General features: G+C 42.4%; 1 protein-coding gene across 1 annotated transcript; it reads right to left on the bottom strand.

Moving 5' to 3' along the window:
• Positions 1 to 2511: 2511 nt before the first annotated feature.
• On the bottom strand, positions 2512 to 3084 carry LOC147623298 (dirigent protein 11-like). Its single transcript, XM_086821756.1, has one exon. It carries the CDS (start codon positions 3082 to 3084, stop codon positions 2512 to 2514), a length of 573 nt encoding a protein of 190 aa, XP_086677882.1.
• Positions 3085 to 12816: the final 9732 nt, after the last annotated feature.

Genomic DNA, 12816 nt, shown 5'->3' with positions numbered 1-12816 from the left:
ATGAATGGTAGTGGAAATGGTAGTCAAGACAATAACTATAGGTGATAGCCATTCTTCTTTTTCCACTGAATCCCACCCTAGGTAGCTTATGTATCTCCTCCTTGATTTGCACAATTCACATTCCTGCAATATATATTCTATTTGATTGGAATTGCATCTTCCTTGAAGATCTTATGCTGATAAAAGCTAGGATCAATGTCCTTCATGTCCATGTATCTCCATGCAAACACATCTTTAAAAGTAGTTAGTAGCTTCTATAATTATGGCTTCAAATCTTGACTAATTTTTGTGCTAAACTTGCAAGCCATTGGCTAGATAGCAAATAATTTTTTCTACCTACTCAAAAACAAGATAAATTTTGAAGAATGAAGAATCTGGTAGATCGTCATCTGCCATTACTAGTTAGCAATTCTCTATTATGTATAAGCTTGGCATGCATGCATTGTGAGCCTTTCTACACAGTGATTGTGAAGTCAAACTCCATGAGAATTAGCAACAACATACAATCCTTCCTATAGCACATGGTTTGTTAACAAGATAGAGACGGGCTTGATAGTCCACAAAGAAATAAATTTGGTCTTGCCAAAAGATAATGGCAATATTTCTTGACATCATAGACCATTAAAAGACCTTTGCTCTTTGCCATCATTGCAATTTGTGTCTAGCAAAGCTAACAAGGTTGGGCTAGCATTGTGAAGGCAAAGGTATCTATGTGCACATGAAAGATAACATCCCAATTAGGAGATTTTGAGTTTGGTGCACTTACCAAAGCTTTCTTAAGAGTTTCAAAATCTCTTTATCACTCCTTAATCCACTCAAAACAACAAGCACATGATAAAGGGGTATAGCTATGTTGGCATACAAGATTGAGGAAAAGTGTTTATAATAGCCATAGGTCCCATGTAGCATGGACATGATTGAGGTTAGTTGGATGTGGCAATTGAAGAATGAGTTGCTCCTTGTTGCCACATCAATGGATATTTCAATTTCTAAGATAATGTGTCTAGAATCACCCCATGTCTCACCGTGAGTTAGCATTTTGGAGGGTTAAGAGAGATGCGGTATAACCTATATCTCTCTAAAAACCTTCTATAAACACCAAAGATGTTCTTTCCACTTTAAATCGACACATTTGAAATGGAGTCATATTATCAAGGGATGTAGGCTGAGAGGAGCATTATTTCTTTTCCTTTTTATTTTCCTCTAGTTGCATTAGAGAGTTGCCTATGCGAGTGACCCTTTTTGAGTCTTCATATTTTCTACCTCGAGGCTCTTTTGTGCAGATCTTTGATTTGTCCTTGTAGTTCTTGCGCATTGGCTTCCACCACAGGTTGTTGCTCTTTTGTCTGCTCGCCATGTCGGATCCTTGCTACTAGACTTGGTTTTCTTGCATGAGTTCTTCTCGGCCCTCTTGGTCCCCTCTACCAACTCATCAAACCTTAGTCCTCCCACATCCACAATGGCAACAAAGAGTCTGAGCTTCAGATTCAACCCATTTCCCCATCAATCCTTCAGAGAGCTTGTTGACTTCATCCAGGCTTTTCATTTACCTTAGTCAGATTCTTGCATTTCTTGTGATGTCAAAATGTTGATCCTAATCCATTTCTATACACCCTATTGAGGCATAAATTCAAGTTGGTATCACAGACAACTTTAGTTAACAAAATCGTCAGCATCCTAATTGGCCATTAATCATGTTTTTTCCCTCTTTCTCAAGCTCTCAAATAATCAAGAATCAAGGTGTTTGGGCACATCTAGGTTGTAACATATGATACTAAAGTATGAAATATAAAACTCTATACTTTTGATCCTAGCCATGTGATAACACTCCTTCCAAGCAAGAGAAAGAAACCATCAATGGTAGCTAGAAACGTAATTTCGAAACTTCAAGTGACAGTACACATGAATGACCTTGTCAAGCAGAGACTTAGAATGACCATAGTAAAAGACTTTTAATAAATTTCCTCTAGTTTAGATGAAGATGTCCTCTAGCTTGGATTACTTATAATAAATGGCTCTAGTGTAGATTGAGATGTATGTTGGAATAGTATTAGGGAGCAACCTATCCTACTCACACAATTGAGAGGAATTACTGTCTATTATGCCTCACATGATGGAGACATCATCTGTCCATAGTCTGTATAGATCTGCAATTCAATGCTTTATACTATGCTTCCACTATTGTGTTTCCTTACAGAGACTTCATGTCCATGACTTTGGGAGGGTGACGGGGACAAGGAGGGATCTTCCCAAAATTTGGGATTCATGCATTGTTTCGGTTTTTAAATGCCTAACAAAACAATGTAGAGGGGCCTTATTTTTATGTCAAAGAATCTTTATTACATAGTATACTACAATTCTAGGCAATTCTTGGATAAGGGGGTGTCAAAAAATTAATCATTGAGTACAATTCTCACATGCAATAAGCAGTTCTTGCACGTGTGTGGTTCTTGTACGTGTGAGAATTGTCCAAGTGCCATGGGAACAAACCTTTAGTTGGAAAAGAATGGTTTAATGGGTATCCCGGAGATGTATGCGGACAGAAGAAAGGGAGCTTTCAACGGATCTCTGAAGCGTGTGAACGACCGCATAGCCTCTTGCAAAGCGGAAGTCCCTTGTGCCACCCACGATGGGAACCTCCCAAGTAGTGTTCACGATGGTGGGGATTTTAGCACTCGTAGTGCCTCGCAAGCACAAGCTGCCAGCTCTGTCAATGGCGATGGTCACAATGTAGAAGAATTCTCCATATGGAAGAGATGAAGGGAGGGCCAGGCCTTGCCATCTCCCCACGAGAGTTGAGTTCAGGAGAGGCCCCTTTGTGAGGGGACTGTCAAACACCATGGCGATGGCGCTGTATTCCCTTCCTACCATAGCTGCAGCAGTTGTTGACCTTGGGCTGGAGTGCAGGTAGAGGATGATTTTGGGCTTGGGCTTGGGCTTGGGGTGGTGCTTGTTATCATAAGACGGTGGGGGCTTTGCTTCTTCTTCTTGCAATCTAGCACTTGGACGGGGAAACACAGCCAACAACACAACCGTGAGCACACAAATGAGCACTCCTGTTCCCATGAAACATGTTTGCCCCATGTGCTCACCGAGTATCCATAAACAGAGGACCGAGAGACAGACACACACACACAGAGAGCAGTACCAGCAGTTACCGTGTGTTTTTGCATGCAAACCCTCCCCTACCAAGGGTGCCCAAGAGAGAAGGCTGGCAATGTGAAGCTGCCCACTTTAGAAGAAAAAGAGACTTGTAAGGTTTGAACGCGTACCTTTGAAGCCACTTTGCCCCCCACGCCTCAAGGTGAAGTCTCCCCACCTTAGGATTATAGAATTGTATTCTAAACCTTAGTTAAAGTAAGGTCCACAATCTTATCACCTTAGGATTGTAGAATTGTATTCTAAACCTTAGGTAAAGTAAGGTCCACAATCTTATCACCTTAGGATTGTACTTGCACACAACTCACAACCTTAGTTTAATTGAGGTTATGATTTTACCACCTTAGGCATGTAGTTGTACAACTCAAAACCAAGTACTCACAACCTTATGTTAACAATCTTAGCGCCTTAGGCATATACTTGCACAACTCAAAACCTTAGGTTACTTGCACAACTCAAAACCAAGTACTCACATCCTTAGGTTAACAATCTTACCAAATACTTGCACAACTCAAAACCACAAGTACTCACAACCTTAGGATCGTACTTGCACAACTCAAAATGAAGTACTCACATCATTAGGTTAGCAATCGTACCACCTTAGGATTGTGCTTGCACAACTCAAAACCAAGTACTCACATCCTTAGGTTAGCAACCTTACCACCTTAGGCGTGTATTTGCACAACTCAAAACCAAGTACTCACATCGTTAGGTTGGCAATCTTCCCACCTTAGGATCGTACTTACACAACTCAAAACCACAAGTACTCACAACCTTAGGTTAATTAAGGTTATACTCTCACAATGTTGGGATTGCACTTCACAACTCAAAACCAATTACTTACATTGAAAATCCAAGATCTATGCCTTAAATTCGTGGTGTGTGCTTTATAAATGATTCATGGAGTGTGATTAAATATGAAGACTTTAAATTTATGGTGTGTCCTTTGTAAATAATTCATGGAGTGTGATTAAATATGAAAACCTCCCTCTTCACCTCCCTTAGTGGAACTATTGGGTTTGAATCCACCCAGTTTCCCATAACAGCATGTAATTTAGTACCCACTCTCTAGCACTCTGAGTGTGTGTGTGTGAACTATTGGGTTTGAATCTACCCAGTTTCCCATAACGGCATGTAATTTAGTACCCACTCTCTAGCACTCTGTGCGTGCATGCATGTGTGCATGCATGCGTGTGTGTGTGTGTGTGTGTGTGCATTCATTACTTGAAAAAAAGTATGTATGCATGCATGCATACATATATATACGTGTGTGTGTGTGTGTATGTGTGTGTGTGTGTGTGTGGGTGTGTACACACACACACACACACACTTCTTGTTTAAGGCTCATATTGTAATGGTTTTGCATATTGAAATGGTCTCCCAATTTCCTTTGTCTTAATCATGAAGGGATTGATTAATTTCACTTTAGCTGGTTTTGACCAATAGACAACCCTACAATTATAGTGCGACATAACCAAGTTTTAAATAAATTTCTAGTAAGGTTTATAAATCACTGGCGCTGATATTCTCATGATTTGAAATTTTGAATAATGTTCTTATGGATTTGCAATCGTGCAAAACGTATTTAAGGTGATTTGTGATTTGCGAAGTATTGTTAAGGCACAATTGTGGTCTTGTGAAATCTATTTAAGTCATATGCATATCATCGCGTGACCAAAGTGCATAAATCAACTTGAGTTCTTAAGGGTTTATGTATCAATGTAATCTTCAAAAAATGCGCTAATGAACTAGGCCTAGGCTTTAGAAGAGTAGAGACCTCCGACCATCTAAGTGTGCATGATTGATGGGGAGATAACAACAAAAGATTTGTTTGCACCAATGGGTGCTCCATATCACCTTATACCAAAAAGTAGAAGTGCTAGCCTAGTTGGTAAGGGTGTTTGATTTCCTAGTAAGACATATGCAAGTGATGAGAGTGAAGGTGCTAGTCTCTAGAGATGCTCACGGGAAGGTGCGAGAGGCATTCCTGCACGCGCTACCAGGATGCACCTGTGAGAGAGACATCAAAATTGAATGGGAAAAAAAAAGGAAATTCAGAAAGATTTTATCCCAAGTTCCAACTCAAACCTTTGAGGAATTGAAGGCTGCAAACTAAGTCATAGTTGCTTTTCGACGAGCGTCACGCCAGTTTTTGAGCATTTAGGCCATAAAATATTGAAATGCTTGTCAAAAAATACACTAAAATACGAAGAAACTTGCTATATTTCATCAAAGCCGTCAATTTTGAAGGGCAAGGGTGCCTTAGAGTACCCTTCCAAGGGGGTCTAACCCTTCATATGAACGGCTAAAAGTAGCCTTCAAGATAGAAGGACGAGGAGTTTTTTAGATTTCATTAAAAAAAACATCAAAGCTAAAAGTAGACTTCAAGATAGAAGGATAAGCAGTTTTTAGATTACAAAGAAAGATTACATAAAATTGCCCTTCCATATGAAAGCATATGACATAGAATATATATATATTTATATTATAAAAATATATAAAAATATAATACAAATAATATTAAAAAGGTAATTTGGTAAACTTAAGTTTGAAAATTGGCAATAGTAGCAAATTGGAGTTTGGTGCCTTGTTTTTAGCTGGCTAAGCCTGGCTTAAAGCTCTAAAAAGAGCCCCAAACCCGTAATGCCCAGTGCCCAATCGATGGGACATGGTTTTTTTCCCTTGCCCATCATCTTCATCTTTGGCTCGGGAAAGCTGGCTGTAGCGCCCCTCTTCTCCTCTCTCCCTTCCCCCTTAACACTCATATGTTATTTCTCCCTCCCTCTCTCTCTCTCTCTTTCTCTCTCGTGTTTGCAGCACTTCATTTCTGCACGGAGGAAAGCCGAGAACAGAAGAGAAGGATCGAAATGTGATGACAAAGCTGCTTGGGAGGCGAAGGGGATTCTGCACTCTGTTGTGCTTGCAGTGCTGCGTTTCCACGAGGCCCGAGGTTATTTGGGGTGATTGGCGTACTCTAATGCGCGCTTCCATGGAAATGACGGGATTAGGGGTAATCAGCACACTCTATTGTGCTTGTAGTGCTACGTTTCCACGAAGGGATCTGGAGCAATCGGTGTGACAAGAGAGAGAGAGAGAGAGAGAGACTGGTCAGGGAGAGGGAGAGAGAGAGAGACTGAGACTGGTCAGGGAGGACTGACATACGGAGATACCCCAACCTACAGAGTGATGAGGTGTTAGTAAATCAAATTTAATAAGAATAACACTTTTATGTAAAAAAAATTTCATTATACATCTTTCTATGCATAAAAATCAAATTTAATAAGAATAACACTTTTGTAATAAAATAGCTGCACTAGTGAGTTGTTATTTCTATAAGGTTTAACATTGCAAAGTCTTAATAAAAGTGTTATGAATCTCAGACACAATCAATACTTTCAAATCAATCTCACTCACTCTCTCTCTCTCTCTCTCTCCCGTATATTAATAACGTTTGTTCCAAATTTGTAAATTGTGTATGGTCATCCAAAGAAGGACGCACCCCAAATAGATTTGCATTCAATGCTTGGTGTGTCCATGTGGTAACAGAATACACTACTGTCACATGGCAACACAAGTGCCTCAAGTAACAATGTGAGTAATGATGGCGATGGCAATCATGAGGGTAAGAAAAATGTAATTTAAATGGGCTTTTTCATGAATAGGTGAAGATGGGAAAGAAGAATAAAGTGCATCATATACACGGAAAGTCAAATGAAAACAATTTTTGCCCATGAAAATAGTACAACCATCCAAAAAAGTTCAACAAGTGGGACGGGAGGGAGTGCAAAAGACACAATATCATTGGCTAAAGTTTTTGTTAAAAGGCTTATTATAGATAACTTAGAGATGCAGTTTTATGACTTTTCCTTGTTCAATGTTGCACAATTCTTCTCACCAAAAAACTATCATAGAGATGAAGAGATTAACCAACAACAAGCAAAGGAATTCTTAAAGAGACTTAGTGACAAATTTGGAGTGGGATAAGTGCCTGCCATTGACCAAAAACAATGTGAGTTAAGCTATTTAGATTTGTTTCCACATTGTATGAATCTTATTCATCTTTGGGACTCATTGATGCATGGCAAAGTAAAATGGCAACAAATGTTCCCTGCACTATATAGGTTGTGGCAAATTGTTGTGACATTACCATCACATCTAGCTCTGATATTTGTGAGAGGGGCTTAAAAAAAGGAGGTAGATTTTGTTTGGCCTTGAAAACTCCAGGACAGATGTATCCTGGATAATATCTTTTGCTTCCATCAGACGGTGGAGTGGGCTCGGTCTACTGGCACTCCCCTAGCATTGCTTTTTCTTGATTTTGAGAAAGCATTCGATAGGGTGGATTGGTCCTTCCTAGAGGGTACTCTTGCTCGCATGGGGTTTCCGCAGCAGTGGATCACTGGTGTATCCGCACTTTACAGATCAGCAGCCAGTGCAGTGACTATTGGGGGTTTTGTTGGCCGATCTTTTGACATCTCTCGCTATTTGAGACAAGGATGCCCCCTTGCAGTCTTTTTGTACTTATTTGTGGGAGAGGCACTTTCTGACTTTCTTCATGCCCGGCAGAGAGATATACAGGGAGTCACCTTGCCACTTACAGGCGAGCGAGACCTGATTGATCAGGAGTATGCTGATGATACTTTGCTTATGGTCCGTTATGCCATTGCAGTCCTTGATGTGACGCGTTCAGTTCTCGATGTTTATTGCTTGGCCAGTGGTGCTCGCATTAACTGGCACAAGTCATATGGTATGCTGGTTGGCTCAAAGGATGTTCCGACTTGGGGTGTGACTGAGGGGTTTACATGGTTGCAGCGAGGTCAGTCTTGTCGCTATCTGGGTTTTCAGGTTGGGCTGGATATCACTCCCCAGTAGCAGTTTGCACCGGTTTTGCAGTCGCTTCGCAGGAAGCTCTGCCACTGGTCTTCCCAGCACTTGTCTCTTGCAGGGCGGGTCCTTGTGGCCAATCAGGTACTGTTGGCATCTATTTGGTACATTGCTTCCTCCTGGATGCTTCATACGAGAGTGATGCGGCAGGTTCGCCGCCTGATTCGCAACTTCCTGTGGAGTGGCCACGATGGCACTGTTGACACTAGAGCTAGAGTCCGTTGGGAGACGATTATCTGACCCATTGCAGAGGGGGCCTTGGCATTATTGATCCAGAGATGCAGTGTCGTGCTTTGCTTACCAAGTTCATTGTCCGCGCCTTGTTTCCGGGCAATGAAACTTGGAAGCTACTTTTCAGATCGGTTTTGCACACAATGACCCCACAGTTGGGAACCCGCGATGGTCATACTTGGGCTGCGAGTATACGCTATATTTTTTCAGATTCTCCTCTGCATACAGCTCATTTGTCACCCTTCATGCGCTCCATTTTACAGATATGGATCTCCTTGAGACAGGGCATGCATAGACGTCCTCCTGCCTCTCTGACAGAGATTGAGCGTCAGCCCTTGATCTGGAATCCCCATGTGTTGGATACTGAGGGTCGCCAGCTTGGCCAGAGGACACACATAGATTGGGCTTCATGGGATAGCGGCCCGGCTGCTTCGATGCATGCTTGGTCACAAACACGGCAGCTTCCGGCAAATTTTATTGGGGAGGAGTTCTCCATAGGCAGGGGTATTCTGCCTCGGATTGCAGAGATTGATGCAGCTATTCCAAAGCTTTGGGATCGTGCCATTCGGGGTTTACATGAGATGCCTGAGCACTCTGGATGGTTATGCATGTTTGGTGCTGAGGGTACACCCTCTCTTGTTTGGAGCTCCCATTATTATCGGCCTATGCTTTTTATCCCTATGGGCATGCCAGATGCTTTTGGCCACGTCAGATTACAATTTCATGGTTTGGTTGCCTAGAGGAGTTGCGACAGTCCGACTGGACTCCCATCCGTGTTGTAGGCTCTTACAGGAAAAGACGGGAGGTTGACCCGTCTTTTCACATTGGTATGGCTGCCCGTTGGCGATTATGGATCTGGGAGGGACGGCCTCTTTCGCAGCTGACTTGGGACCCCAGGGAATGGGAGTGGCCTACTGTGGAGACCGGCGCTAGGCATACTTCCTTTTTTGGGTATACTGTTCGGATTGGGAGATACTGCTTGCTTCGACGACAGTTACATAGACCTACGCGTTCGGGCACTTGGCTACATGCAGGTCTCTCTCATGCTTTCTTGACACAGTACTGGGCATCTATTTGGAGGCTGAGGATTGCTCGGCGGATCACTCTCTTTTTTTGGTTGACTGCTCATGCTGGTCTTGCCGTTGGCACTTGGGGTGCCTTGATGGGCCATGATCCCATATGTATATGCTGTGATCATCAGGTTCAGGAGTCTCATGCCCACTGCCTCTGGTCGTGTCCAGTGGCTTCCTCTGTTTGGCGAGCAGTGGCTCTACTACTCAGCAGAGCTGGTCAGCATGCAGGTTTCCTCAGTTGGGGATCTGTGTTATGGCTCCTTCCTTGGCCGGGACCACATGTGTTCTTTGAGGGTGAGGGCACCGATGCTATGCTCATGCTTACGGCGATGGGGTATCGACGGGGGTACCTTAGTATGATTCCACCAAACGCCTTGCAGATGGAGCATTGGCATAGGGATGATGTTTTTATGGTGATTGCTGTGATTGCGATGTGGAACATTTGGAGAGCTCGTTGTCTCCATGTTCTTAGTCACACGCGGCAATCGACACGTGATACTCTAGTCCTGATTTGGCTCGATCTTATCCGTGCACTGCGCTCCATGTATGATGATTCCTGTCGGCCTTCACAGACAGCTCAAGACAGACTCCAGGCCTTCATTCGTCGATGGGGGCGCACGGGTCTCTTCTTCAGGATTGTTGGAGGACATGCTAGATGGGAGTACACTCCCCCACAGTGGTTCATATTGCACACATCACATCATCCACCGTGATGTAGCACTGACCGCTCACAGGCTACACGCCTTTCACTGCACAGTTTGTATGCCCCCTCAGTAGGCCACCCCACTGGCACTTTGGGGAATTTTTCATACTCAGTAATATAGCTCTGTGTTTCCTCAAAAAAGAGAGAGAGAGAGAGAGAGAGCCCATGTAGATTGAAAGACACCGGAGAGAGAGGGGGGGTAGATAAATAGGTAGAGAGGGAGAGCAACACACATAAATCAAGGCCACATGCTTCGAGAGTCATCACTCACACAAACAGGCAGGCATTTGGGTTGTTGAAATTATTTGCCACAAATTGAACTTTATACAGCTAGTGCACGCTTTACAGAACAACGAATTCTTAGAGAAATAATGTTGAAATGTATACAAGAGACCATTGCTTCTGACCAACTAGTCCAAGGAGGCACTATTTAAACTTGTCTCAACTGTTTCACAGAAAACTGAATCTTGGCAACGAAGTCCAAAACAATACATTAAGCAGAGCAGGTTTGGAAGAAACTCCTTGCCCAACAATTTCTCTACCTATACCTCCCATATCAGGAGAACAAAGTACCCACACAGAACAGTATTTCCATTTCACTTTACACTGCTCCATGTGATGTGCCCAAACCATTTAAAAAGCACAGATTCCTTTACAGAACCTTAATAGCGCAACCCCCTCCCTTTCTTCAGTATATTGCTCCTACATGAAACAGTATATTGCTCTTGCCCATCAAATAACTAGATGCATTTCGGCCCATTACAGCACATTCCACTTGATAAGCTGGAAGCCTGGGTGCTGCCAATCTTAACACTTTTGTCGGCTACCAAGCCAAAGTCTCCCAGCCAGATTAGCACATCAAAAACTCCCACCTCTTACGAGTTTGCTAGGCAATTATTCATGCTAAAGTCCAGTTCAAGAGAGATGGACACTGCACAAACAAGAAGCACTACCTCAATCAAAGTAAAACAATACACAGGCCATGGAAAATCTTAGCTCACCCACCCAACAGCTTTAGGGCAACCAGCTTGTGGGTCAAGGAATCCCTAAAGCTCTCACCACCTGATACCATCTAAACTTTGGACCTCTTTACTTGAGCTACAATAGAAAGCACTTCACCAATCTACTGGCATTCATCTGCTCATGAGAGAGCAGAGTTCAAACCACAAGGTTCAAACTTTTAGTTAGCTCTCAAAGAATATCTTTACAATCCAACTGGCGCCCTTTGTGGATGGGCATGACTCAATCTGATCCCTTGTTGTCTTCTACTCTTGTCATATTCCCCCTAACCAGCTCCAAAAAGAGCTTTTAAGATTTCCAACACCACCAAAACAGAGCCCTGATTTCTTTATACTGTTGCGTTTACATCCTCAACATGAGACTCTCTTTAACACTGCAACCTTCTTTACTTCTGGGAACTTCCCACTTGCACACATCAGGAGTAGGGAACTTGCCACTTCCAAAAGATATAGCAAATAGCGGGGTCCGGTCTTCGAAAAGTTCACACATCCTCACCAAGGAAAAGATAAAGCTGCTGCAGGTTCGCTAAGTTACAAAATGGCCACCTATACAGCCCACAGTTCCTACACCATACAAGATCCCAGCATTAACAGAACACCACACAGCCACCCAAACACGCAAAAGAATCACATTGGCTGCTAACCAGGCTTTCTTGAGATTAGAAACCTACAAGAAACCTCATCAGAATTTCCCTGAATTTTCCCTTCACAAGCTTGACTCTCCTGATCAATTTAGTTTCTTTTATTATTAGATCCCTGTGTTATCAGAAGAATGTCTTGAAGACTGGTGCTACAATGGATCAACTGTATTGACTGTGCATAATCTTACAATCAAGTAAATAAGTGCAACAAACTATTTCTTAGTAACTTTGGCATGCCTATTTGCCGAGAGGAGATACAGGATTTCACAATAAGTTTACCATCCTCAGGTCCATCATGATTTCATGCCTTTCATTAAATGAACCACGGGTTTACTCGTGTTCTTCAGCAAAGGAGACAAGAAAGTCAAAAAACATGGCTGTAAGCTGAGCGCTGAAAATAGCAGGGCATACCTCTGTGATAAAGCTATGGAATAAATTCATAGTGGCTGTTGCTGCCAAAAATGTATTACATAATAACACTCTCTACTTAATAGTTTCATAGAGTCTCAGCTTAAATATTTCAACTGTCAAAATACCATTCTTAAATACAACTACGCATTTCACATTAAGTGAATTGTGCCCGAAATTTATGTACCGCCTTACATAAAATGGTGAGCAACCATGGGCTGCACCAATGTTAGCAGTAATGAGTTGAACAGTTCAGAGTTACGGCTGAACAGTAAACTCTCTTACCCTTCCTGCCAAACACGACTCCTAAACTCCATACTGCTGTATCCAGCTTCTTGCTTCTTATAGACTATGCAAGTGAGAACAGTTCAGATTTTCTGATGTTTTTTGCTTTCATCGGAATTGTATGATTAATACTCGTCAATTGTGCGAATGATACTAGACAGCACAGCGTTGTTCAAATAATTAGGCCCCTTAAAAAACGCTCATTTCAATCCCCATTGCCAGAAACCATTGCAGCAAGAGCAAAATGTACATGTCTGCATCAAATCTCAGGTGCAACATCAAGCACTACATACAATATCATGCCCTCAACAAGAAAGTTAAACAAGGCTACATTAGCAGTTTATCAACGTGAGAAACAAGGATAACAAGGCAACAATAATTAAATCATACACTAACAAAGTCGCTCCAAAAGT

Source organism: Cibotium barometz, chromosome 27 (genome assembly GCF_041138505.1).
Source record: "Cibotium barometz isolate CiBa-2024 chromosome 27, ASM4113850v1, whole genome shotgun sequence".
Classification (NCBI taxonomy): Eukaryota; Viridiplantae; Streptophyta; class Polypodiopsida; order Cyatheales; family Cibotiaceae; genus Cibotium; species Cibotium barometz.
The sequence above is the reverse complement of the archived record's forward strand: the minus strand, read 5'-3'. Positions and strand labels throughout refer to the sequence as shown.

Excerpts from the sequence above, each read along its gene's own strand:
- LOC147623298 (XM_086821756.1), bottom strand. The coding sequence starts at position 3,084 with ATGGGGCAAACATGTTTCATGGGAACAGGAGTGCTCATTTGTGTGCTC.